General features: G+C 35.0%; 1 protein-coding gene across 8 annotated transcripts in view; it reads right to left on the minus strand.

Moving 5' to 3' along the window:
* Smap1 (small ArfGAP 1) overlaps positions 1-27,970 on the minus strand; it is a 145,952-nt gene that overhangs the window by 19,982 nt on the left and 98,000 nt on the right. For all 8 annotated transcript variants that reach the window (XM_074080249.1, XM_074080231.1, XM_020167280.2 and 5 more), the window contains one exon: positions 5,216-5,306. In XM_074080249.1, the coding sequence (XP_073936350.1) occupies positions 5,216-5,306 (91 nt within the window). The remainder of the gene's footprint in view (positions 1-5,215; positions 5,307-27,970) is intronic.

The following is a 27,970-nucleotide window of genomic DNA, read 5'->3' on the forward strand; positions in this document are numbered from 1 at the left end:
AAATCTAATTCTTCATCAATAACTGCTTCTATGAGATTGTGTTGCTTTCCTTAATACCAAAACGCCTTCAACTGTTCTAAATTTTTGTGTCAGAGAAAAGTCTTTATTTTCTACTCAAGAAACAACTTAAAAGCTTTTTCCTTAATAAATGTGTGATTTAGAAGTCCTTTGTACTAAAACATGTCTTTATGAAATGAAATAATCCCATGTGTCTTACTTTATAAATTTAAGTCCCAAATGTCCACTCAAGGCATATTAAAAACTTTAAGCTTTAAATTGCTTTTTTTTTTAAAGAAGTGCCTGAGAATTAAGTGGAACTGTATTTTATTTTTTTATCTTTCTGACTACTAAACAGATGGTATTCAGACAAATGTGCCAAAACTACTGGCATGGCCTTAAAAGATATTCCTCACCTTCATGTTCTATTTATCCACCCTCCTTTTTGAGCCCTTACCATGCTTGCCAGGAAGGCAAAGTAGACTGTAAATTTCTACAATCTGGCCAATTTGTGAGCAAGGGATGCTATTATAAACAGATACACAATGCTGTGTAGTGGGGTGCCCTGCAGGGCTACCAATTTATCAGGAGACACACACTCAGTAATTCGAGAACCACTCTCTGAGATTGCTGAGAAGTGGTTTAGAGTAAACTATGTAGACTGATTGTTAGTATCTTTATATATTTATCTATACCATTTTATGCTGGTAGAGTGGCTCAAATGGTAGAGTCCTGACTAGCAAGCATGAAGCTCTGAGTTCAAATCCCAGTGTTTTCCCCCAAAAAAAGGCGGGGGTGGGGATGTGGGTTGAAGGTATAGCTCAAGTGGTAGAGTACCAGCCTAGCAAAGTATAAAGCCTGAGTTTAACTCCTAGTACTGCCAAAATAAAAACAAAAAGCATGTCTCTAACTATTGTTATATATAGTCTCAAAAGACAAGAAATATAAATTATATGAAATAATTCTCTTCCCAAATGTTTAAAAAAAATGATGACCATCTAGGTTTTTCCTTTTATTCTTTTTTTGTGGTGGGACTGGGATTTGTACTCAAGGCTTTACACTTACAAAACAGATGCTTTATCACTTAAGCCACACTTCCAGTTCATTTTGATCTGATTACTTTGGAGATAGGGTCTTGTGAACTATTTGCCTAGCTGGTCTCAAACCACAATCCTCCTAATCTCAGCCTCCCAAGCAGCTGGGATTACAGGAATAAGCCATGGGAACCTGGCTACAAACTAGCTTTTGTTTTGAAATCACCCAATTTCTCTAGTTCTTTCAGGAAGCTGCACAGCCTCCAAGGCCAAAGACCATGTCTGCAATCACTGTTTCCAATTGTCTCCCTCTTTCTCTCTCCATGGTATTGGCTATTCATGGTATAATGCAGCAGGAGTACAACTCAGCATAATGAGTCCTTATCCACACATCTTTTTAAAGGTCAACACTACCTATTACTGATCTCTTCCAATCTGGTATTCAGTCACAAAGATTAAAAAAATAAAAATATATCGCTCCACTTAACTCTCAAGTACTGACCTAAATGAACGTTGGTTTTCCTGTAAAGACACTGTTTCCTGAAACTCTTCCACTGTCTAAAAAGAGAGCTGTCCCCGCAGACTTCCCAGTCAGATGATTGAGAGAAATAAGTGTTAGTTGCCACTGATATTATGGAATTTTTGCTAGGCAGCATGGATACCAGTGGTTCACTATTCTAGAAACTGATACCAGAACTCTAAAATGTATGGTACTGACTTTAAGACAGGGTGATGAGAGACAAGGAAATAGTTGCCAGAGCTTGAGACATGGAGACACAATATACAACAGTGAAACAACTGGTAAATAATGTCCTGCAATAAGCTGGAAGGCAGAAAATATATCAAATGAAGTTGCAGCAAGGTCATCTTCATTAACTCACAGACCTCCTAAGAGAGAAATAAGTGTCATTGTGAGACATCATGCTCAACAAGAGTTAAGTGTCTCAAAAAAGGCAGTCATTCCATTTGTCTACTAGATCTCTAGCTATCAGAGAATATTGCTGGAGCAGTTTATCCTTGTCGTGAATTATCACATTTGCTTGCTCTACATATTCAATCCAAACAGTAAACACCTTGTAATGTCACTCTTTAAAGAAAAAAACAAAAACAAAAAACCCATTCCTGTCCATACTCGCCTATACAGTTACTGCTCCATTTCTCTCCTCTTTTTAAGGCAAAAACCTCTAAAGAGCTACACGTATGTATTCACTGTATTTTTCTCCTTCCATTCTCTCTTGAACTCCTATCAATCATGTTTACACTTTTAACACCTCAAGATTATGTGTCACCTGTGTTGCTGAATGCAATCATTTCTCAACCTTCATTCTGCCTGATCACCAGAAACACTGGAGACAACTGTTTATTCCCTATTGTCCAAAACACTTTCTTCCCCACTTGGTCTGCATATATAGTGAAATTTCCTTGTATACGGATTATGTAATCATCCTGCCAAATCAAAGAGTAGCCATGTTGACAGTGTCACCAATGAAACAGGGATGGAAATGACTTTAAACTTTTTTTTTTACAACCCTTAAGAGCCATACATGTGATGGCATGTGCTTTTCCCTCTATCATAACAACCAGCAATAGTCTAGATCAGGAACAGGCACACTATGTATGGCCTATGGGTCAGATCTGGCTCTCTGCCTTTTAAACAAATAATTGTGATGGAAACACAATTATGTCCATTCATTTATTTACTGTCTATGGCTAAGTAGTTAGGTCAAAGACTTTATGGTCCACAAAGCCTCAAATATTTACTTTCTGTCTCTTTCTAGAAAAAGCTTGCCAATTCTTGTCCTAGACAGAGGCTGCTCTGTCATTCTGGGTAGTGAAATGAAGATGATGTGGAGCAGAACATTTAGCAAATTTCAGATGGACACAGCCTGAGTGAGAAATAAACTTTCTAAACATCTGAGTGCCACAGGGTGCAACACTTGAATCTCTTCTCTTCAGCCTGTATTCACTTTCTTAGTGAACTTACCTAGTTTCAAAACTTTAAGCATCTACGAACTGATGATTTCCAATTTTATATACCTTACCTAGACCTCTCTCTAAACTCATAATTCATGTAACTGCCCAATTAAGGTCTCCAATTATTAAAACAGACTTTTTTGGTCAAATAAGCATTTTAAATCTATTGTGGCCCAAATCTCCTGATCTTCCATGAAGACTTTTCCAACAAAGTAAATGGCAACTTCGCTCTTTGGACTGCTCAGGCCAAAACAGTTAGTGACATCCTTAATCCCCCCTTTTCTCTCATTTCCCACATTCAACTGGTCAGCAAAGTCTTTGGATCTATCTTCAATATATGCCCAAACTCTGATTAGTATATCTTATAACCTTCAATACACCATCTAGTACAGACCATCATCATCTTTCACCAGTATTATTTCAATAGTTCTTCCTACTTCCAACCTTGCCCTACTACAATATATTTATTCTTAGCATGGTAGACACAGTAATTCCTTAAACACTAAAGTCAGTTTATTACATCTTCGTAATTCTCCAATGTGTTTCCAAGTCACTCAAGTAAAAATCAAGTTCCTGTCAGAATCTGCCCCTCCCCTCACTTCCACATCTCCTCTGCAGTCACTCTCCCCCACATCATCCACGCTACTGTTGCTCTTGCTGATCTTTACAGGTTCAAGCAGGCTACTACTGCGGAATCTTTGTGCTTGCTGCTCTCCTTATTTGGAATGCTCTCGCCCACAAATCCAAGTATAAACACCTTCATCAGGTCTGCTCCAATGATACCTCAGTGAGTCCCTCCCTGTCCATTCTATTTAAAAGTACAACCACTCTAGAACACTTACCATGTATGACCTATAATAGTATTTTACTTAACTGTTTATTTATTTATTTTCTCCTCAAAAAGAATGAAAGCTCTCAGAAGCAAGGATTATTAGTGTCTTCTTTTAGAACTGTCTCCCTACTGCCTATAACAGTGCCTGGACATACATTCAATATCTATTGAATTAAAGAATGAATTTGTAGGATAAGAATAGGGTCTAGCCTAAAGCTTACATTTTTAAGTTATAAACTAATAAACCAGGTACTTAGACTGGCAAAGAAATGCTGCAGTGAGTGAAGACAAAGATGACTATAATAAAATATTTTCTGACTTTGGGAATAACTTTTTTTCCTTTTCTCTCACAGCGAAGGAAATAAAATACAGAAATTATGAGGACTAGAATTCAACATGATTATATTTAGAGCCCCTGGCCTGTAGCCCTATTTTCAAAATTACAGGTTTTTTTTTTAATCTATCTAATATACTATGTTTCACCACTAGAAGAATTTTACTCTCAGGGAGTACATTTTTATGGCACAACAGCTTCCTAAGAAATGAATAAAACATTCAACTGTAGTTCTCAACACAGAAAACAATTTACTCAATAGGAGCTAAGATCTGTTTTTTGAAATGCAGTGTATAAAACTCAACTTTAGCCTTCAACTAACTGCCTTTCATTCTTTTCCTTTAGTTGCCAGTGTTTCTTAAAACTAGAAAAAAAAAAGTTAAATTACTACTCCAAGACTCCATATTAATAAAAATAACCATTTATAAGCCAATTCTTCTAGAAGAGAAAAATATAAAATGGAGCTGAGAATATTTGTAAATAAGCACAGTATAAGCACCCCTTGAATGAAAGCCTGTTTACTTACCATGCAGACAATATGTATTTGCTAGCCTTGAGAACAAATAGGACATTAAATTAAAATGAGCACTTCTGTCATCAGAAATATGATATGAATATAGCCACTAGATCTATATATAAAATATGCTACTTAAGCAAGATTAAATTTAATTTTGCTAAGGGGAAACAATCCAACAAAACTGGAAAAAAAAAAAAAACCTGAGGGGGAACAGGGAGAAGAAAAGAACCCAGTCTTTATTTTAAATGTTGCAATGTCAAATCTAGCAAGCCTTTGAAGATTACTTTGATATCTCTTTTCCCAGAGGAACTCATTACTTGTGTTTCAGTGATGGCAGGGCAGTACTGATAGACACTGGCTTCCTTTTTAAAGATTTCTTTTTTTTTGTGGCAAATCAACAAACTAATCATACCATTTTCTAATTCAGTTAATGGGCATCTTTGCTATACTAAGATCAAGCCAATATATTTATTTCAAGTAAAGGTTTAAATTGTTTTGTAACTATGGTCACTTTCATTTTTACTTACCAAGTCCTAAAAGATCAACAGTGGGCTCTGCAGCTTTTTTAGGGCTGGTACTTTTTTTGCTCTCTAGCTGTTGATCTTCTTTCTTCTGCAGCTTTAAAGTAAATAAGACTTATTAATCTTTTTTCTTAAACCAAATAAATCTTAAAGCTCAAATAATCATGCATACTTTTGATATAGTTAGTGTAATGAAGAGCACAAGCATTTGTTATTATGTAAGAGACAAGTTAAAGGATCTTTGAATTTGTTACGAAAATCCTTACACGTTTGAAACCCAAAATAGTGAATATATACTATTTCTGATAAAATTGTTCTTAATCATTATACCCTTTGTGTGAAGTTACACTTTTTGAAGAAATGCATTTCATATGAGAGTTCCTTGCTACTATTAATGTATTTCTATTAGCTGAGGTTGGGAATGTCCTGGGCATCTTTATGAGCATGATTAGTCCCATTATCCACATTACAGATACATGTGAGATCCCACAGTACTAAAAGAAGAGCAATGAAATGTTACTTGATATGCTTATTCTTGAGTCTCCACAATTAGTTACTTTTTCAAAATAAATGTCTTTCACTTCTCAGGACCCCAAATCACAGTTACACATTCCAAACTCTGTTTTTCTCATGAAAGAAATGTTGCGTAGGACATGATGAAAAGACCTATAACTACTGGATTCTCAACTCTAAAGCCAACCCCCCTCAAAAAAAAAACTCAATTTGTAAACCATTTCTACAAGGTCATTTCTACTCTCACTATTCATAACTTATTGTTATGAGTTCTCACTTTTGTTACCTATTGTTACAGAAATACAATTTGTACACCAATTGTATCTGCCTCACTTGTCTTTCAAGTCACCACTGTCTCCTCTCCTTCAGACACTTTCTTTGACCAATAAGAATACCATCACAGATAATTTACTCTCAAATGCAGAAATATTAGCCCCAAACTATACATAATTTATAGAAGTTTAACATAACCCATTTCACGTGCTCTACTCTTTTACTTTGAAACCTCTAGCATAGGTTAAGGCACAACTTGCTTAACAAAAGGACTTTAAAATAATTTCAGGGGCTGGGGATGTGCCTCAGTGGTAGAGGTGGTGCTTTGCCTGCTGGAGGCTCTGGGTTTAATCCCAGATTGATTGGTTGATAGAAAGATAGATAGATAGATATTAGATAACAAAGAAAGCATAATTTTTTACAATTCATTACTAAAACTACTATAGCTTCTTCTTTCCCCTTTTTCTCCTTTCCTCCATTTATTTAATTTGCTGGACAACACTGGTATTATAAGCACTCAAATCTGCAAGGGAATCTGAGGATCAAGTAGCCACACATACACAAATTTCAAATATTCCAAGCAGGATCCTGGGATGGTCTTCATTGGTCATACCACTGTCTGCTTCCTATGTAAGCATATTTATGCTTAGTAGGCACTTAAAAATCTAATCCAAAAACTTTAAACTAAAAAAAACTTAGATAATTGTAGACTAACTAGAATTCCTATTTTCTGCCACCCAAATTTAGAATTCTTTCACTAGTAAAATACTTTACTGAATCTTCTACACATAGAGGCATGAAACAAGAATCCAAAATTGTGAGGGACCCTTCCTGGTCACTCTTTAATGGTTTAAGAATCTGGAACCCCTCCAAGTTAAAATAGTATTTCAAAATGATTCATATCAAAATTACAGTTTATGATGCTTTTGCCACCAAATCAGAATTACTTTTAAAAATACTACTAAGTATGAACTAGCCATCATTGTTTGAAAAGGGGAACAAAAGCCAAATCAAAGAATGCAGAGGACCTTTAGTAACTGTAACTCCCACCCCTAGAACTACTACAAATAATTTGCAAAATGTCTTTACTTCCAGATGTCCACATATCTATTTGTATCCTAAGAGCTTATCTTTCTTAGATTTTAATTATATCATAGTTTAAACAGTTATTCATCAACCATTTCCACATGAAACTATAATAAAGAACCTATAAATAGCTAGGCAGAGAAACTTTAAGGCAACAATAAGGGAATATCCTAAATAGTTAAATCGTAGGTGTGGCCCATGAGCAGGCTTTGGAATCTATTTCACTGACTGAAATTAAAAATTTTGGCATTAAAAAAAAAAACCAGAAAGAAAAGAAACAGACATAAGTGTATTGCATAAAGGAAAGTATGCATGAACTGTTTTGCACATTTGCACCCATACATGAGCACAAATCTGGATAATTTAAATATATTTCTTACCAAAATAGTAGGTTGAAAAACACTACTCTGTATCTTTGCTCCTACAATGGGTCAAATTATGAGTAAACAATGTCTATGACTTGTCCATGACAAGTAGAACTGGTTATTCTAAAAGGATTTCAAGGGGGCTGGTACAGTGGCTCAAGTGGCAGAGTACCTGCCTAGCAAGTGTTGAGGCCCAGAGTTCAAACTCCAGTGCCACCAAAAAAAAAAAAAAAAAAAACAAAACCAGGATTTCAATTAATTCAGGCGTGGATTACCCTTAGAGTTCACATATGATTACATGCCCCACAAATCAACAAGGCAAAAGAATTAATCACTTTAAAAGCTATGTGGTATTTGTCCATCCTCAAATCTTAAAAGGCAACAATTTGAACCCATCCATGTGTGGCAAATATATTTTTTGAGATTACTCTTCCATACCCTCATGGTACTACTTTAAATATACTAGTAAATATTTATATACTAGTAAATATTTTATTTATATACTAGTAAATATACCATGTTCTACTTTAAATATACTAAAGTGTATTTAGTAAAGTGAAAAAATAAACATAGGTTAAACTCAGATGATATCCATCTTTTATTAAAAAATGTAAACACAAGAGATTACCCTCATTGTTTCTATTTTGAAACATTCAAGAACACAAATACTAATGCACAAAACTATATAGGTAAGGAATCATCCTAAAATTCTAGACAGAATAATACTTAATCTTTTAGTGCTGAATATCCATAAAGATACTAATTTTCTGTACAATCCCTTGAATGAATTTCCAATAAAGATTGAACATTTTCATTTATAATTCATTTTAAAGATCTCTGTGTAAAACAACAAGGAGAACATTTATTTTCCTAACCCTATGATGAGTAATAATATCTAAAAATACAGACTCACAGGATAAACAAAGTCTTAGCTTATATGTTGCCACTATACAGGTTCAAAAAAAACCAAAATGTGCAATTCTCTAACAAAAGATACACATACAGACTATTTAAAAAACCTAGTTATTTCATTACATTATACATTTAAGCCTAAGACTATCACCATTCAATTGAATAAAGCCTATTTCGAAATAAGTGCATCTAGCCATTAAATCTTGTCCACTGCCGGGGCTGCGCAATACTGTCATATTATAAAAGCTGACAAGAGAGCTACTCCAGTTTTGAATGAGGAAGATTATACATGGTCTTAGGTACTGAAGTAGAAAGAAACAGATGACTTGCCATGGTAAGTTTCTTTGCTACATTGTATAAATCCAGCATTTCAAAAATCAAAGACTTAATATCAAGTTAGAAATCATTTTCTGTTTATCACTCATTACATTATCTGTAGCAACAAGGCAATATGATAGCTTTTAAATAACCTGGATTTATTACGAAGGGAACAGCAGTATGCTGTTTACCTTGAAAACTCTATCTCAAAGCTACTACAAAGTCTATTTAATTTCTACAACAAAGCACTATCTGTTCAGCCCCTCCCTCCCTACCTCTCTCTCACACTCACTTTAAAACATGTATCACTAATGTTAATATTCAGAGAATAAGTATAAACAAATTTCCAAAACATATTCCAACTAAACACTTTGGTTAACAAACATATGTATAATAGGTTATGCCTTTGTTCTATAGGATTATCAATTCTATTGTACCTTGCAAAAAATAGCAAGATAAAATTATTTAAGATATTTGAAATATAGCTCTCATATAAATACAAAGTATGTGATATTAATATCTTCAAACTAAATTTTAGAAGATTTAAGAATAAAAATGCTATTATCTTGTTAGAATTATGAGCAGGGATTACTGAGTGTGAAAGCAGTAAATCAATATTGTAACAATCACACCTTCCCTCATATAACTGCTATCCTGTGATAGTTCACATTTTGCTCAGATATGGAGAGCAGTACTGTAAAATCGTTTTCCTTTAAATTCTCCTCTATTAAAAATACCACATAAAGAATTTGACTTTAATAAGTGAAGAATGAAGCTCTGAATGGATAAAATTAGACAATCTATAATTTACTTAAGTAAAATTTTCTAACAAGCAACACAAATCTACTTAGTTAAAACAACTTTATAAAATGTAATTTTCTTAGGTTCACATTGAGCAGCTGTCTCATTCAAATTATTAAAGCTTTCATTAGCAGAAACTTCACTACCCAATATTTTTATGATTCATAATCCTACTCTATAGAATATAATTGAATAAAAATCATTTAGTACTAGCTGTTACATTTACCAACATTTCCTACTCCCATAAATAGCAGACAAAACAAATGGCCTTAAGAACATGATTGACTATTCCTTAGATGGCCAATTAATGTAGATAACAGCATTAAAATATATTTTAAGAACAGGAAAGCTATACAACTTTCTAAGTTGTAAAGGTAATTATTCAAATTTTTCTTTAAAAACTGGCTACTTCTTAATATAACCAGTCTCTTTTAACTAGAAGGAAACATAAAATCTTTTATTTCAATCCTATCCTATTGTGGTTAAGAAAATAAAAGTCACCAGCTTTGTCTAAAGCCTCTATAAGTAACTATAATGACAGAGGTTAATTCCTTCATGATGGCTTTTACTAAATAATTTCTATTTATCACAAATTAGATTTTAAAATAAACATAGGATAAGTATCCCTAATGCAGAAATTCAAAATGCTCCAAAATCCAAAACATTTTGATCACCATGACCACCAATGGAAAATTCTGTGCCTGATCTCATGTGACAGACTACAGTTCAAAACACAAGAACAAAACACAGTTTTATTCAGCAACTTCAAGGGAAAAAAAGACCCTCCTAGCCCATCTAACTGCAATACACAAATTTTGTGCACAACATTGTTAAAAGTGTTACATGAAAGTACTTTCAGGCTATGTATATACGGTATATATGAAACATAAGTGAATTTCATGTTTAGTCTTGGGTCCCATCCCCAGTTTTTATTATGCATATACAAATATTCCAAAATAAGACAAAAAAAATCCAAAACACTCTGGTCCCAAGCATTTCAGATAAGGGGCATTCAACTTGCATTTACTCAATGTTCAATAATGCATACATATTGTTTTTCCAATGATACAAAGAAAAAAAGCAATAAAAGAATCATAATTTGGGCTTGAGGCATGGATCAAATGGTAGTGTTTGACCTAGTATGCACAAGACCCTAAATTCAATCCCTAGTACAGCAAAACAAACAAGCAAATAAATAAATGGCATAATAATCTAATAGTGGGTAAAAGCAAGTATGCAAACAATTTTAACTCAGGGTGAAAGGCATAAGATGCCATGAAGTTCAAAGGTGATGGTGGTAATTGGATGATTTGGATTTTATAAAGGTAGTGACATTTACTTTCTGTGGGAGAGACAGAAAGGAGTACTGCAATAGGTAGGAGTTGATAAAGTATCACGAGAAGAAAAGTATACAAGGGATAATGAAAAAGAATTTTAAATGATGGACATATCTAACTAACCTATAGGTAAGTCTAAGTGAAAAGTAACAAAAGATAAATCTGAACATTTCATTTTACTTTTATTACTTTATTTCCACAATGAAGGAGGACCTAACTACAGCTAGAATTCAGTTAGTCAATTTTCAATGTGCGTAGTGAAAAGATATAACTCCTGGGGAAGTGTGCTATGCATACTAAGTGTCCTGCAGAAGAAAAATCTGACCACCACTGTAGAGGTGAGGTGATTTGTGGCTGTAACATGGATTAATATTAATCTACTGCCTCAGTAGAACCTGAACTCCGAAAGATATTTTCTAACAAGTCATTCAACAAGACACAACCCCCAAAATACTGTATCATCTGGGTGCCTTCTGAAATCTTCATGGTAAATTTAAACTCTACTAATGTTTTTAGTAAAAATTCATGATCACAAGTTACTTAGAAGCTCGGGGGGGGGGAGTGGAGGTGTGGCTCAAGTAATAAGAGTGCCTGCTTAGCAAGCCTGAGACCCTGAGTTCAAACTCCAGTACTGTCAATAATAGAGTAATATTCTTTGGGCTGGAGGTGTGGTTCAAGGGACTGGTGGCATGGCTTAAGAGGTAGAGTGCTTGTCTATTAAGTGCAAGACCCTGAGTTCAAACCTCTGTACTATCCACCCATTCCCCCCCCCCAAAAAAAGAGAAAAAAGGTGTTGGGATGTCCATCATATTCATATACTAAATATATGAATAGAAAAAAATTCAGAGTATCATTCACATTGTTTACTCATTAAAAGCCATTCAACTACATACTATAGATACATTAATAAAAATAACTATCTTATATTTCTACTATAGATGGAGAGCTGTAATTACTATATATGTATTTGTATGTGTGCTTTCACAGCTGAATTATATACAATCTTCTTTGAAACTATCATGAGATATAATCTTGCACATAACTCTTTACTTCCAATATCACATTTACTTTATTTGTTTGGAATCTTGCTTTTCTTTTTCTGTTTTTATAATGTATGTGTGATTTTTTCCCATTTAATCTGTGAATACACAGTGTACTGTTTTCAAATTTAATATTCTTTCTTATACTGTATTTTCAGGGTTGAATTTAGTGTTGTAACCTACATTTTATTTCCCTAACCATAAGGACAACTTTCAAAAAAATGTTCTCTAAAAGGCTTAGAGACACTACTATCCTAAACAATATTTTACCGGGAAGAGAAATACCAAGGATTTACATAAATTTCAGAAGTGGAAGCAGCCTTAAAGACATTCAATCAATTCATTACGTGATTCATGAAACACCCTTGTAACATCTCTCTACTAGATTCCTTTTCTCTGCAAAAAATCCCAAAAACCAACTTTCCAGTGTTACAGAATTGCAGGATATGACACAGCATAGTCTATATTTGGGTAATTCTAAACATTAGAATGCTTCCCCTTCAGCTATCTTGCAACAGGTACCTACTTATGCCTATCTCCCATGCCACAGTCACAGAGAATACAAATGGAGAAATGAATGTGTACAGCTGACTTTCTCAGGAAATACAGCAGATCACTAACTCATATCACACTTTTGGTCATCTAAAATTCCTTAACATTTTCTTTTGTACTATTATAGTCAGTTGAGGTTTGGATGTATTTATTTCAGAATTTTACATTTGTCCAATTTTTTGATAATTTATGTTTAAGATCATGTGAGGAATTTTACCATTTGCTGTCTTAGCTGATCTTTATTGCTAAGTCATTAAAAAATCTGAATGACACTGATGCAGCAGCCAATTCATAAAAGTGCTGACCAAAACAAAGTCTAGTCCATTAACTGAACTTCTCTGGGTATAGCTTTCAATCAGCTCACAATCTATCCTACTACCCGATCATCAGGTCTACCTGTCTACGTCTTGACCTAAAGAGTATGTAAGAATCCTGAGCAGTAAGCTTGGTCTGACAGGAAATTTTCTTAGGGAACCAATGCAGGCAACTACTGAGAGCTTGTAAGATTTGGGAAAAGTCATCTAAGTCCTTAGACAAAATGACACAGTATTTGAATATAATCTGTACATATCCTCTGGTATACTTTAAATCATCTCTACTACTTATAATACCTGAAACAATGTCAATGCTGTGCAAATAGTTGTTATGCTGTATTGTTTAGGGGATAATGACAAGAAAAATGTCTGTACATGTTCAATATACACATTTTTTGAGTATTTTCCTACACAGTTGCTTGAATCCACATGAGTAGAATCCGCAGATATGAAAAGTACTTGTTCTAAAGAATCACTTTTACAGTAGCTGGCACACATAGTAAGTGCTTAATAAATGACAGCTTGTTAGTGGTTGTGGCAACATGTTTCGTAGTTATGTGTCAGGACTGGTAAGGAGTAGAGACACAAAGATGAAAACAATTGATGGTTCTTAATATTAAGAAGCTAATACTATCATGAGGCAAATGGACACAAACATGATTTGGTTCAGTGTGGATCACTACAACGGTGATGTAAAAAATTCAACAAGTTCTATGGAAGCTCACAGGAGTGGCATGCCTATTAGGCTCAGCCTGTGTCTGAATTAGGTATTATGAGATGGGTGACCATATTATCCTCGTATGCTTAATACAACTCATTTATGTTCATAATTTCAGCTGTTAACAGTAGCTGCCTGCACCCTTAAAAGTATCTACTTTGAAATACTACACCAATTATAATTTAGAGCTTTTGCTTTCGGATAGGAATTGGCTTTAAAGTACTGATTGATTTACGTATAGATGGGCTCCTCTCCTTCTGGTAATTGTAATCTCCTTGAGAAGAAAATTATCTTTTCAAATTTCTGTGAGACTTTATGGACTACATGCAAATAGCCAGACAGCTGCTCAGTACTGAAATAGCAGTAGTGAGTTAGGAAGATAAAGGCAGTAAATCAATTAGAAGCAGTGGCTTTATTTGAATCTATGGCTTCAACATTTCATTTCTCTTGTTATTTTTTTTTTGTGTGTGTGTAGGGGGGTGTTGCTTAGAATTGAATGCAGGTCTTTGCTACTGCTAAACAGTTTCTACTGCTGAGCTATACCCCAGTCTCATTACCGCTATCATTATTTTATACAGTATTCTGAAAGTTTGCAAAGAAGGAAAATTAGGGTAGTATTTGACAAGTTTCACTTATTTAATAGCAAAGCTAGAAAAGAAAGGGAGGCTGAGTTCACAAGAATTATGGTCTGTGATTCAAGGCCAGATTGGACAAAAAAGCTTGCAAAACCTCATTCTCAATGGTAAAAAAAACTGGGCATGGTGGCACATTTGTTACCCCAGCTATAGCAGGAAGTGTAAAATAGGAGAATTGTGGTCCTGGCCACCCTGGGAGAAAAGTGAAACCCTTGAAATTAAAAAGCTTCTGCACAAAAGAAGTGGTCTCTAAACTGAAGAGACCACCCACAGAGTAGGGGAAAAAATTTGCTAGCTATACATCAGACAAGGGACTGATAACCAGAATATACAGGGAACTTAAAAAACTAAACTCTCCCAAAATCAATGAACCAATAAAGAAATGGGCAAGTGAACTAAACAGAACTTTCTCAAAAGAAGAAATTCAAATGGCTAAAAAAAAACACATGAAAAAATGCTCACCATCTCTAGCCATAAAGGAAATACAAATCAAAACCACAGGAAGATTCCACCTCACCCCTGTTTGAATAGCCATCATCAAAAACACCACCAACAACATGTATTGGCGAGGCTGTGGGGAAAAAGGAACCCTCGTAAACTGCTGGTGGGAATGCAAGCTGGTGCAACCACTCTGGAAAAAAATTTGGAGACTTTTTAAAAATCTAAACATATATCTGCCATATAATCCAGCAATACCACTCTAAGAGATATATTCCTTCCTAAGGAAGGAATGTGACTCAGGTTATTACAAAGGTACCTGCTCATCCATGTTTATTGTAGCACTATTTACAACAGCCAAGCTGTGAAAACAGCCAAGATGCCCCACTACTGATGAATGGATTAAGAAAATGTGGTATTTAAACACCATGGAATTTTACTCAGCCACAAAGAAGAATGAAACTTTGTCATTTTCAAGTAAATGGATGGAAATGGAGAACATCATCGTAAGTGAAGTTAGTCAGGCTCAGAAGGCCAAAAATCACATGTTCTCCCTCATATCTGGATTACAGACCTGAAACAAATGTGGTAATATTATTGGACATGGGTCACAGACTAAGGGGAGAATACATAAGAGAGGAACAGGGAAAGGCAAGGAAACCTAAAACCTGAATGTGGTCATTGTGCTCACTGTAGAGGAGCAAATATAGTACTCTTAAACTGGCAGAGGCCACTATGGGAAGGTGACCAGAAAGTAGTGAAGAGGTCTGGTAGAGATGAACCAATGTGTGTTGTAATACACATGTGTAGGAATCTCTCTGTATAGCTATCTTTATTCAAACTAGCAAAAAACACTATGTCTTTCTTATTATCTCTTATATTTTCTCTTCAACAAAATCAGAGAACAAGAGGGCGGAACAGGTTCTGCCTGGAAGTGGGGTGGAGATGGTGGAGGTGGTCCAAACAATGTATACAGATGTGAGCAAATGTAAAAATGATAAAAAAAAAAAGAAAGAAAGAAAGAAAGAAAAAAACCCAGGGAAACTAAGGTTGGAGGCTCAAGAGATAGAGCATTTGCCTAGCAAGGACAAAGCCCTGAGTTCAACCCCCAGTATCATCACCAAAAAAGAAAGAAGGGGAAAAAAGTAGCCAAACACTCAAATTCTAATCCTAGGTTGGATACTTCCCATTTGGGTAACTCTGAACAAGCCATTTAATAACTCTTAGCAGGTTCAGCTTCATTGCAAGCAACCTGTGCAATCCTACAAAGCCCTTATCCTAGGTTTAATGTTGAGATTCTGCCATCTTGAAATTCTTAATAATTTTGCTTTAATATGTATTTTGTGAATTTGAATGATGTATTATAAGCTTAAACATGGGATATATATGCATTCTATGTGTTCCCACCATTGCCACATAGCGCTGCTGATGCGCCATATGCACAGAATTTAAGTGTAAGACTGCAAGCAAGTACAAGGTAATATATACTAGCTTTGAAGGGTAAGTTGAGGTACAGAGACTCCCAAGAAACCATGTTTTCTATCCTAAACAGATCTTGCTTCAAAAATGGGAGGTAATGGTGTTCTAAGAAATAAGAAAAAAAGAAATCTTCCCCTATCTCATGCATCATGTCCCTGTATTAGCCAACTATGTACAATCGAAATTATGACAGAGAAGGAAAGAGAAAAATGGGGCAACAGATAGTTCTTTTTCTTTTCCACTATTACTATTACAAACACTATTACTGCTACCTCTCTCCCCAACCCCAGTAACTTTTCTCCTCCATAATGGAAATTCTCTGACTTTGAAATGTAGGTGTGGCTATTTCAGAATAATACAATGCTTTTTCTTTTTCCCCAACAAGCACTTCACTTCTAGTATTAGGTTTTCTTTTTAAGCTAAGACAAAGGTAGATAACTTAAAGTTTAGTCACCTCTCTACACCAGAGAAATATAGCCCTCAGCTTAGAGATACTAGGTAGGAAGGAGTCTGAGGAATACTTCTAAGGCAACCAAGCACATTAAACAATTTATACAGTATTTTGCACATAACCAATGAATCAATGCATGGGAAGAATGACTGTTCAAGTTCCAGTGTCAGGGACAAAAGTGACAGCTAGAAAGCATTTCCTGCCATGGGTTAGCACAGTCAACTGATTGAAAACAAACAAACAAACAAACCTCACTGCATTCACTATTGGATATGCATTTTCACTGCTTGTGGCAGGTATGACATTACAGATAAAAGTCAAAAACAACAACAATAATAAGTTATCTCTAGCAGAGATTGAGGTCAGCAGCTGTGAGATTTGAGTTCAGGCATCACCTACTGAGTATTATCATACTCAGCTCCCAGTTCTTCACCTATGAATAAGGGGCTGGACTAACCAGCTTATGTTCTTACCAAATCTAAAACCCAACCATCTACTAATAAAGTCTCATGCGAGCATTAGGTATTTCTTCCCTCTAGAAATGCCCAAGCACATGTGGGCCCTATTGGGCCTATCAAGCACTCTTTGTATACATTTCCTTATCACCTTGTCATCAGCATCTTCAGTGCAGGCAAACACATTTCAGAATGGAAAAGCCCCAATAAGGTATTCTAGAATTTATTATTAAAAGACTTAAATTAGTTTAGCTACCAGCACTGTATTAATATAATCCTCTTAAAACTTTAAAGATTTATTAATAATTCACCCTCCAAGACCTTTGTTCTACAATAGTAAAAAGATAATATTTTTAAAGTATCTTCTATGTTATGGTTAATATATGTTCTGGTATTATAAAGGTGGATTTATCTTTTCCTTATTTTTAAAAGATTTCCCTAAGCTTGGTTATTTAAAAGTATCATCTAGAGGCAAAAAGTACCCTGAATGTTGAGCTATTCAAACATTCCACTGCTGCGCAGGGGTTGTTTTACTCATTTCAAGCCTTTTAAGGAGGATTCAACACCTCTAGCCTCTGTTCACTGCAAACTCTATATAGAAAAGGGACCTGATACATTGAAAGAAAGTAGATGCCTAAAACTGAAGATAGTACCAAACCTTATATATACTATAATTTTCCACCCCCATAGGTACATACCTAGTGTAAAGTTTAATTTACAAATTATGCACAAAAAGAGATTCTCAACAATAACTGAGAACAATTATAACAATATACTGTAATAAAATTGCTAGCATCCCTACTCTTGTGCTTTGTAGACACAGTTACAATACGCTGTAAAAGAAATGATTCACATCCTGAGTGGAATGGGTTGGAACAGAATGGGATGGCTAGAGATTCATCATGTCACTAAGAATGGTGTCCAATTTAAAATTTATGGATTGTTGCTTTCTGGAACTTTCCATTCAATGTTTTTAGCCAGAGTCAATGGAAGGTGATTGAAACCTTGGAAGGCAAGACCATGGATAAAGGCAATTCATGTTCAAGCAAAATAAACAACCAAGAACTAAACTTTTCTTTCAGGCTTAAGTAATAATTACCCCTCCATTCCCTTTATTCTCCTAGGTGTTAGTCTTTATGTTCACCCTTCCCAGCAGTATAGTTATAGAGGACATTTTCACTCATCATCATTTTCCACAAGAACTGCTTATTTTGATTGTCACTTATTCAACAATTAAACTTCTATATTCTCAGCACCATTCTAAACAGTGACATTCCAGAGCTGACATTTTGGAGGAAGGGAAGAGGGGAAAGAGATACAAAAGGAAGAAAGAGGCAACAAAACAAATAATGCCAAAACAGTATAGTGTTAAGTGTTATAGGGTAAATTAAAATATGATGCTGTTATCAAAGATTACTGAGGGCTACTCTGAATTAGGTATTCAACATGGACTTCTCTAAGGTGCTGCTTAACATAAAATCTAAATGGCCGAAAGTCACCCATCAGACGATCAGGAAAAGCATCCCAGGAAGGGCAAATAGTGCAAAGGTCTTGAGGTTATAGTGAGTATGACTTCTTCAAGATACACAAAAAAATGGATGGCTGGAACACAGTGAACAAGGGGAAAATGGCAAGAAGTGATACTGGAGATAGGGGCTGAAGTATTTCACTGTGTATGGCTTTAAAGGCCAGGCTCAATGGAGCTAGAAAGCATTCCAAATGGGAGGCCAATTGTGAAGCAAGGAAGTAACAAAACAGGAGGCTACTGCAAAGGTCCAGCAAAGAAGTAAAGGTGGTTTAGTCTAGCGTGGTAACAGTAAAGATGGCCAGAGGTATAATTATTAAGACTGACTGATGGGAGTGAGGTGTTGGTAAAGGAAAGAAAAAAATCTAAGGCTGGGTTCTACACACACACACACACAAATCTTCGTCAACTTAGATTTCTGCCTTGAGCAACTCAGTGAGGCTGGCTAGGGGTGAGGTTTCTAAAGATGGGGGATGCAGCAGAGAGAGAAAGATCGAGTCCTATTTTAGCCATGTTCAGTCTAAGACATCTACTATTACGTGGAGGTGACAAACAGGCAGTTGAGTACACTACACAAATCTATGATTTCTGTGTCAAGCAAAGAAATACAGACTTAGAAGTTGTTAGCATGTCCTAAATAGTTAAAGCTCTGGGACTAATTAGGCATTTAAGCAGAGAGGAAGAGTACAAAAGAAGGGAGCCCAGCACTAAACTAGCATCGTATAGTATTTTGATGTCTGGCAGAGAAGATGGAATTAGCAAAGGACATTTTATTGGGACTGTTAGCAACAGCCAATGAAATCTGAATAAAACCAGAAGAGTGGAGTCCATGGAAACCAAGATAAGTGTCCATCTGTTAAGAACACATATAAGAAGTTAAGAAAGAGAAGAACAGAGAAAAATTCACTGGATTTGACAGCATGGAGATAACTGGTGAACATGACTTTGAGGAGGCTCAAAAGTTCCTAACAGAAACTGGAGGGGCAAGGAATGAGGAGAAAACTGGAATAAGAAAGTACAAGCAATGATTAAAGAGGAGTCTTCAAAAAGAGTGGTAGCTGGAAGTGATAATGGGAGATGATAAAACAGTAGGAAAAATGAGGAAATGGCAAAGAGGGAATAAACATAGAATGAAATTGTATTGTGTTAGACTTTTGTTGCTATGACAAATACCTGACATAAACAACTTAAGGAAGGAAAGATTTATTTTGACTCACGGTTTCAAAGGTTTCAGTCCCTGAGTGCATGGCAGAGAAATGCAGCTCACCTCATGTGGGTTAAACTAAGAATCAGAGAAGGCCTGTGCTAGCAGACTTCCTTCTTCTTCTATTATTCATTCTATTTGAGTCATCAGACTATTAGATGGTGCCATCCACATTCAGGGTAGGTCTTCCCCCTCAGTTAATCTTCTTGAGAAGAACCTTCACTGACATACCCAGAAGTGTGCTTTACGTTTCTCAATTCAGCCAAGTTGGCAATCAAGATTAATAATCACCAGTATCCAGATTCCAGTTAGAACAACTGATCCCTTACAAGGGCAGGATCTGCCCGTTTCATAAGAAGGACAGACAGAGCACAAATGCAGGCAATCTGATGTTTTGGGGTAGGGAAAATGAAAGCAAAACATTACTGAAATGGAGTGTATAATATGCTTACAGAGAGGGAAAAAAGCATGGAAAAACTCTTCAGAAGAATAGACAGCAAACCAATAGGAAAGTAGAATGGGACTGTTAGCAATAATCAATGCCCTTTTGAAGTTTGCAGCCATGAACTGAAAGTGAGACCAATGAGCAGACAAAGACTTTCTACTCAAATGAACAATAATTGAACTGAATTAGTTAGTACATGCAGGACAGGAGTACCACTTGGGGAGAGCAAGGTACATATGCACAAGGAAGTGAGTAAAATGAGATTACAGAATCTTAGTTTAGGTCAGAAGGACTATTTAAATAACGATTATAAGGAAGTATAATGTCAGTATCTTCAGCAATTTTCAATTATCTCTAACAAATCCTTCTTTAACTATAGCACTGCATATAACTACAGTTTTCCAACAGTGTTTGTTTGAAATGTTCATATTATGACAACTCCAAACTGCACTGACTAGATAGTTCAATAATGACCTACTGCCTGCAATGATTAATTTGCACATCAGAATACCAGAAAAGAGGGAGTTATGGTTTGGTTCCTGCCCATGGTGCTCTTGGGAGATGGAAACTTTAAGAGGTGGAGCCTTGCTGCAAGGTCTTCTGTTACTGGGAGTATACCCCTGAAGAGGACTGTGGGTCCCAAGTGTCATCCCCTTTCTTTTCAGACTCTGGCCATAAAGTAAACAACTTTCCTCCCCCATGCAATCCTTGCCATGATGTGCCACTTCACCACAGGACTGAAAGCAACATGGCCTACTGACCACATGCTGAATTCACCAAAACTGTGAGCCAAAAGAAACCTTTTCTCTTTATAAGTTGATTATCTCAAGTCTTTGTTATAGCAATGGAAAGCTAACATACAAAAATGGTACGAAAATGTCACTGGAAGATATTAAAATTAAATCAGATAAATCAGAAAACAAAATGTACAAACACTTGGAAACATACCTTCTTCCTTCCTCCCTTTAAGGAATACCTTAGCCATGGCTTTCTTACCTCTGCTTGTAGGTTATGATTAGCTTTTACAGAAGAAAACAGTGAAGGGCGAGTTTGGAAAGTGATTACAAGTAGGAGACAACAGGTCTTCTCCCTCTTTCCTCCCTCTGCCTCTCATTTTTCTCCAAGACAATAAGCTCTGAGAAGATGATTTATTGCTGACATTATCCATGTGCCTCCAATGCTAGAATAGGACTCATCACATAAAGGATGGTCAATGAATGCATACTGAATTTAGAACACACAGACAGCACAGAAAACTGCAGGTCATGGAGAAAGCTAGCACATGTGGAACCTAAACAAATGCCTTTGTTCCTAGTGACTCTTAGAAATGAGCTCTACTGGGTAGATAGACTAGCAAGTATCAGGTTACCAAAAGGAAAGCAAGAGAGCAGTACCAGAAAGATTTTCCAAGAGCAAATCACAACTAAATGCACTTGATTAGACTATATGAGCCATAAAGGCAGAGATTTTTATTTGATTTGTTCACTTCTGTATCCAAGAGCCTATTACAGGGTCTGTCACATACATATTTGTTGTATAATTTGGGTGTGTCTTCAGGATTAGGCAGAGGAGATACAATGCAAAAATACTTATAAACTGACCATTTCTTGAAATAGTTATTTTATAAGTAAGTTTTTTTGTTTTTTGAAACAAAATTTCTCATTTACTAAGAAGAACTGTAAAGACTGCATGCTTACTGAAGAAAAGTCTTTCTATCATTAAATAGGAAATGAAAGCTTTGCACATAAAGTAATTGGATTTCTTCCTTTTTTATTGCTTTACTTGCAATAAAGCTTTAAATGATTGCAACAACATTCCAAAAGTTATACACACACACAAGTTTCCAATTTACTACAAAGCCTGTAATAGAACCTAAAATATGTTTTCTGTCACAATTTATACACTCTTTATCATTATAGATACTTTAATAGTAATTAAAAAGCTATTACAACTTCAGCTGGATCTTTCAGGTTTGAGAGCATTTTAGTGTCTATTTAACTAAAAAAGTACAGTTATTATCATCTTGTTACTGCTTTCTGAAAGACAACAACTCTTATTTTGGCTACTCAATCACTTCTATTTTAAACAAAGGCAAAACAGTAAGAATAGAAAAATCCATCTTGGCTAAAAGAACTTTCATATAGTAGTCAAATTTGTCAGAAGCTAAATAATTTGCTCATTTTAAGGTAGTCTTTAAAATGCCAGGATATTTGATATACTTGTTAGTGTCAACTAACAGAATATTGATAGTGATTTCTATATACACTGTATGGGTTTTTTTTAGTGCCAATACCAAGACTCATAAAAAATTCAAAGCAGTTTTGACTGTGATGCAGTACTTAAGAGAATATAAAATGGTACAACCACCCTGGAAAACCCTAGCAGAAAGGCTCAAGCTGCACATATATATACCCTATGACCCTGACATATGCATACCTAAGATTATGTGTATATGCTTACCAAATATCATTATAAGAATGTTCCTAACAGCTTTTATTAATCAAAACTGTACATCAGAAACTACTTAAAATGTACACTAACAGTAAAATGGAAAATAAAGAATGGCATATATAGATAATAGAATAATAGCAATAAGAAACATCATAAAACACGGATGATTCTCAAAGACAATGAATGAGAAGCAAAAGAAATCAGATGCAGAAAGACCAACACTGTATGATTCCACAAACACACAAATCTTATCTATGTTGATAGAAATCTGCAGTGATTAGCCTTGAGCTGGAGAACCAAAACAGTACAGATGTGTTAGTAATGATTTCTAAATATCTGTGCACTGGTTTTACAAGTGCATTAAATTTTTAAAATCTACTAATACATAAAAATTCCACCTAAGACACATGTTATAGACTTCAATAAAAAGGTTAAATTTTTGAAATACTAATTTGATTCTCCCCTCTCCTCCTTGCGCTAGGGATTAAACCCAGAGCCTTGCTACACAAGACCTTTCCCACAGAGCTACATCCCCACAGTGATTTTTCTCTTTAAAGATAAAATATCTTGAGAAAACAAGGGAGAGGAGATGGTGAGTTCAACAGCAACTTCAAGTATACCTAGAATGATATTTTATTATACTGCTTTTACCTGGAAAAACCAGGATACAGAAATCAAGCTTTAGATACTACAAGGGCAATATGCAGCAGCTAATTACTATTTTATTGAACTAGAGTTATTTGTTGCATTAATTAACTAACTTATTTTAAAAAGGAGTGTGGAAATTTTAAAACTTTAACAATTCTTCCACAGTGGCAAAAAGTACACTTCTAAATAATGCCTATTAAAATAAAGTCAATCAACTCACTATATAATAAAAAAAAACAAAAAAAGCCCGTTAATTTATGCTAAATCAAAGCTCCTTTCTCATTTGTTCATTACTTTAATATATAAAATTTTCACACATTTTCTCTAGTCTCTATACCAAGGCAAACCATATCTATCACCAGCAAATCAGAATTTTCTTCTCCCTTTCTTTTCCTTACAAAGCTCTTAACAGTAGATATGAATGTTTCCTCACATTTTACTACAAAGAAAAATGACATGAAACTCTACAAATAATATCTTTTGATATTGCCAAAAAACATATTGCTTATCTTTGGTAAATTACTGTTTGGTATCTGTTACTTATTCATAAAAAGATATTCTTTAAAGATACAAATAGAAACACAAGGAGAATTTGGAATCTTTTTGTTTGTTTTTCAATTCTGTGGTCAACCTGGCTCCAGAATCTCATCCTTATTCTGGTTCCTTAATCACATCCCTCAATCCAAATTATGACAAGTGAAAGAAATTTTTAAATTTCTTTAAAAAGAGAAAACCCTTAAGATTAGCTGAGTTTAGAAATGAGGCAAACACCTTCCAGGAACAGAAATCAGAAAGACAAAGCAGATTGTATTAGACTTTTCACTGCTGTGACAAAATGTTTGACAATAAACAACTTAAGGGAGGAAAGAATTATTTTAGTTTATGACTTCAGAGGTTTCAGTCCATGCTCCTTGGACACTGTCATTCTGGCCAACGGTGAGGTAGAACACTGTGACAGTGGAAATATGTGGCAGACGTACTTACCTCACGGAGGACACAAAGCAAAGAGACAGAATGGCTGCACTAGCTGATTTTCTTCTTTTACAACCTTTATTCCATCTAGGCTCCCAGCCTATGGGAGGGGGGATGCCACCCATATTCAGGATGGGTCAGAGATAGTTAATCTTCTCTAGAAACATCCTCACAGATTACACTCTGGGTATGTGGTACTAATCTCCTAAGTGTTTCTCAATCCCATCAAGTTGACAATCACCATTAACTATTACACAGGGGGACTGAAGCCACTGTTCCCTTTAGCGGCAGTGACTACACAGTCAGGGAATATACAGAAATAGAAGACTGAGACCAGTTCAGTACTTGACTCAGACAGGTCCTTCCAAAATGACTTATAGTGGAAGCTAATTATTACTGCCATTCCACAGAATGTTCCTTTTTTAGAATTCAGTTTTAAGCAACATTATAAATGATATAATTCAAAATCTCAGAAATATTAATATCTTTCTAATATGGTTTCAACATGTTTATTAAATTAAAAAGTATTCCAAGGCCATTCCCCTTCATTAGTCAATATCTTGGGACAAACATTTTTTACCACTCATCATCCTGGTCCAAGTGATTCTTTTTATGATTTTTTGTATTTTCAAGATGTTTTATCCTTATCTTAGAGGTGAATAAAAGGGCATGAAATATTCCTTTAAAATTTTCAGTGAGAACTGAAAAACAGCAAACCCAAATTTTATTTCCTTATGTTTCTGGTTTTGGCAAATATATACCTAAAATGAGGTATTCTTTGAGTGTTTTGAATGCTGATCATAAAAGAACACTGAACTTATCTTGTAAATAATGATTCCAGATTTCACATGTATTAAGTACTAACTTACAACTACTACAGTTCTTTGGACTTCTGCATTATTCACCATGGTATTTTTTTAAAAATTGACAGGTTATTATCTTGTTGTGAGTATGACCATTTCCTTGCTCTATTAATTACAAAAATAGGAAAATAAATGAATGAATAACACAAGAATGAGAGTCTGTCATATGCTACAACATAACTAATCCCTGAAAATGTAATGGTAAGTGAAAGAAGCTAGATTTGTAATAATACCTTGTGCTTATATTAGTGGGTTAAACCATACATTTATCAAGTAAAAATTCTTTTCAAAAGTTTTATTAACATAAGAGGTTTAAGTGAGTAAACTTGATGGCTGCTAATGTTATTCCTTACTAGTTAAAAAAAAATCACTATTCATCTATATCATCTTCTTAAAGACTCAAATACTTGCCAGACCTTAGCATAAAATTAGTTGATCCTGATAAATATCAAAAATAACCTCTTTCTCACAGCATCACTGCTTCTCTACTTCCTTCCTGGAACTTTTTATTGTTTGATATACTGTGAATTGATTATCTGTCATAAAATTCAAGAAGCTACTATCAAATATCTTCACAGGAAACACTTTTGTAAATTTAAAAAAATCAGAACATTATTTTGGAGACTTCATACGACTGCAAGCAAATTCTCAAACTAAGAACATTCCACCAAAGCAGATACAAGAAACCAAGAGTGTGTGTACGTGTGTGTGCACACACACACACGCACACACACACAAAGACAGAGAGAGAGAGAGAGAGAGAGAGAAAGAGAGAGAGGAAGCCTACATTAAGAATAACTTAATACCTTTTCTCTTAAATTAGACTTCATAGTTTAACAGGGGGAGAAACTGGAGAGCAGCAACTAAGGTGGGTGAAAAAGTCTGAAATAGGAAGAATTCACTGAATAAGAACCAAGTCTTCAGAGATCTGAAAGACATTTTTAAGGATATATTCAGAAGACATTAGGAATCCATCCCATAATTCAGTAGGTAGACTAATCAGTTTTAAATTTAAAGCTATTCATTGCCAGAAGGGTCTCTAGATGTCTAGGCAAACCTTACTTTTAAAATAAAGAAGAAAGCTCTAAGCAGTTAAGTGACTTTGCCAAGGAGAAACAGTGAACCATAGATCAGGGTCTGGAGCCTAGCTCTCCTTCAGGCCCTGCTTCTTCCACTGCAACACTTCTCATTTGTGTGGAGCAAGAGAGGAAGCATCTCAAGAACTTGGCTGCCTGTTTTTGTAAAGTTTTAGGGGAACACATTTATTTACTGCTTTCATGCTTCAAAGAAAGAATTAAGTAGCTATAAAAGATACCCTAAGGTCTATAGCTTTAGGTATTTACTGTCTATGCTTTACATAAAAAAAAAAAAAAAACACTTTGCTCCTAAATTAAAGATGTTTTAAAACACAAAAGTTTTGTAACTTAATACAAATAACTATGGGTTGTAATAAATAGTAGTATAACCTGACCCAGATTAGCAATCTCCTTAAAAGGTAAAATTTTTCCCAGTGAGGAAGTAACTATCTTCCCATTTCCATGTTTTAATATTCAAATGTTTAAGAAAAACTATAAAGCCTAGAGTCTTCCAAAGGAGAAATTATAATCTTATTATTTAAACTAAAAGAGAACTCACAAAATTCCTCCAATAGAATACTCTTCACCTATGTGAATGTATCTATGGATTGTTGGGTACTTGAGAGGTGATAATACTAGATATATCTTAGTGTATTAAAATGTCTAATGTATAGCAGAACATTTTAGAAACAGTCAAATCATACACAATTTTCTATCAGTATATCTAAAGCACAAAGAGATATATATTTAACATCAAAAGCATCTGACTTGATTCACTAAATTTTAAGATCTACCTTTCTCCTCCCAGAAAAGAAAGTAAATGTGGCTCTTGCTGATCCAATCAGTAACAGATGTTGGTACACTATCACAATAAATGAGACTTAAGTAAAATCAAGACACAATTTTCACAAAGGTAATGCAGACTGCTTTAAATATAGAAGGAAGAGGTCACTAACTAGAAACTAACAAATAATAAAAGCTCCTAATTCAGTAGTTAGGATTGGCAGTTCATTACAAAATGATTGTATAATGTATGACAGGTCTAAAAATTGCAACAAGAAAGGAACCTGAGGATATGTATGTTAAATCAATTCATTCTCTCTCTCTCTATCTCTCTCTCTCCTCCAAAACACAGGCGGTGTTTTGAGACTTGACACCAGAAGACCTGGGTTCAAATCCCTGAGCTGCCACCAAGTGCTAACACTGAGAAAATCACTTCAGATTAACCTGGGGGGATCCTTCTAGGATGTAGTTCACTTCTTCATAAAATAAGGAATTTGGAAACAGTATTAAGATGCCTCCCGGTTCTCAAATAACTATTCATTAGGCCATTACTATAAGTGAAGAACCACTCTAATGGGCCTGGGGGCAGAGCTCAGTAGTACAGCATGTGCTTAGGAAATGGGCTCAATCCACAGCATCAAAAAAAAATCATACCCAATAACCATACTAATGTTTTTAATACTTAAAGACATAAGTGAGATTTAGAAAAAGAACAGGCATTCTTCTTTTAAACATATAAGGAGATGTGAGATGGAGTTTAATCTGTGCTGCCTCAAAAACCAAAGTCATTATTTTTCCAACCCAAACTCCAAAAACTCTCCAACTAAACTACGTGGTGTTAGGCAAATCGTTTATTCTCTCTGAATATTAGCTAGTTCCCCACTCTACAAAATGACACCAACAACCTTGTGGGTTTTGAGGAATAAATGCAACATATATACATGAAAACTTGAAGGCTTGCCTTTGAGGTCAGGAATAAGAGAAGGATGCCTCTATAACAATTCATAAACTCAAAAGAGAAAGTGACAAAAATCAGTCACAGTTGAGTCACAAAAATAAAATATCCTCTATATGTATGTATATTTGCACAGATTTCTATGAACCAAT

This window comes from Castor canadensis, chromosome 1 (genome assembly GCF_047511655.1).
Source record: "Castor canadensis chromosome 1, mCasCan1.hap1v2, whole genome shotgun sequence".
Lineage (NCBI taxonomy): Eukaryota > Metazoa > Chordata > Mammalia > Rodentia > Castoridae > Castor > Castor canadensis.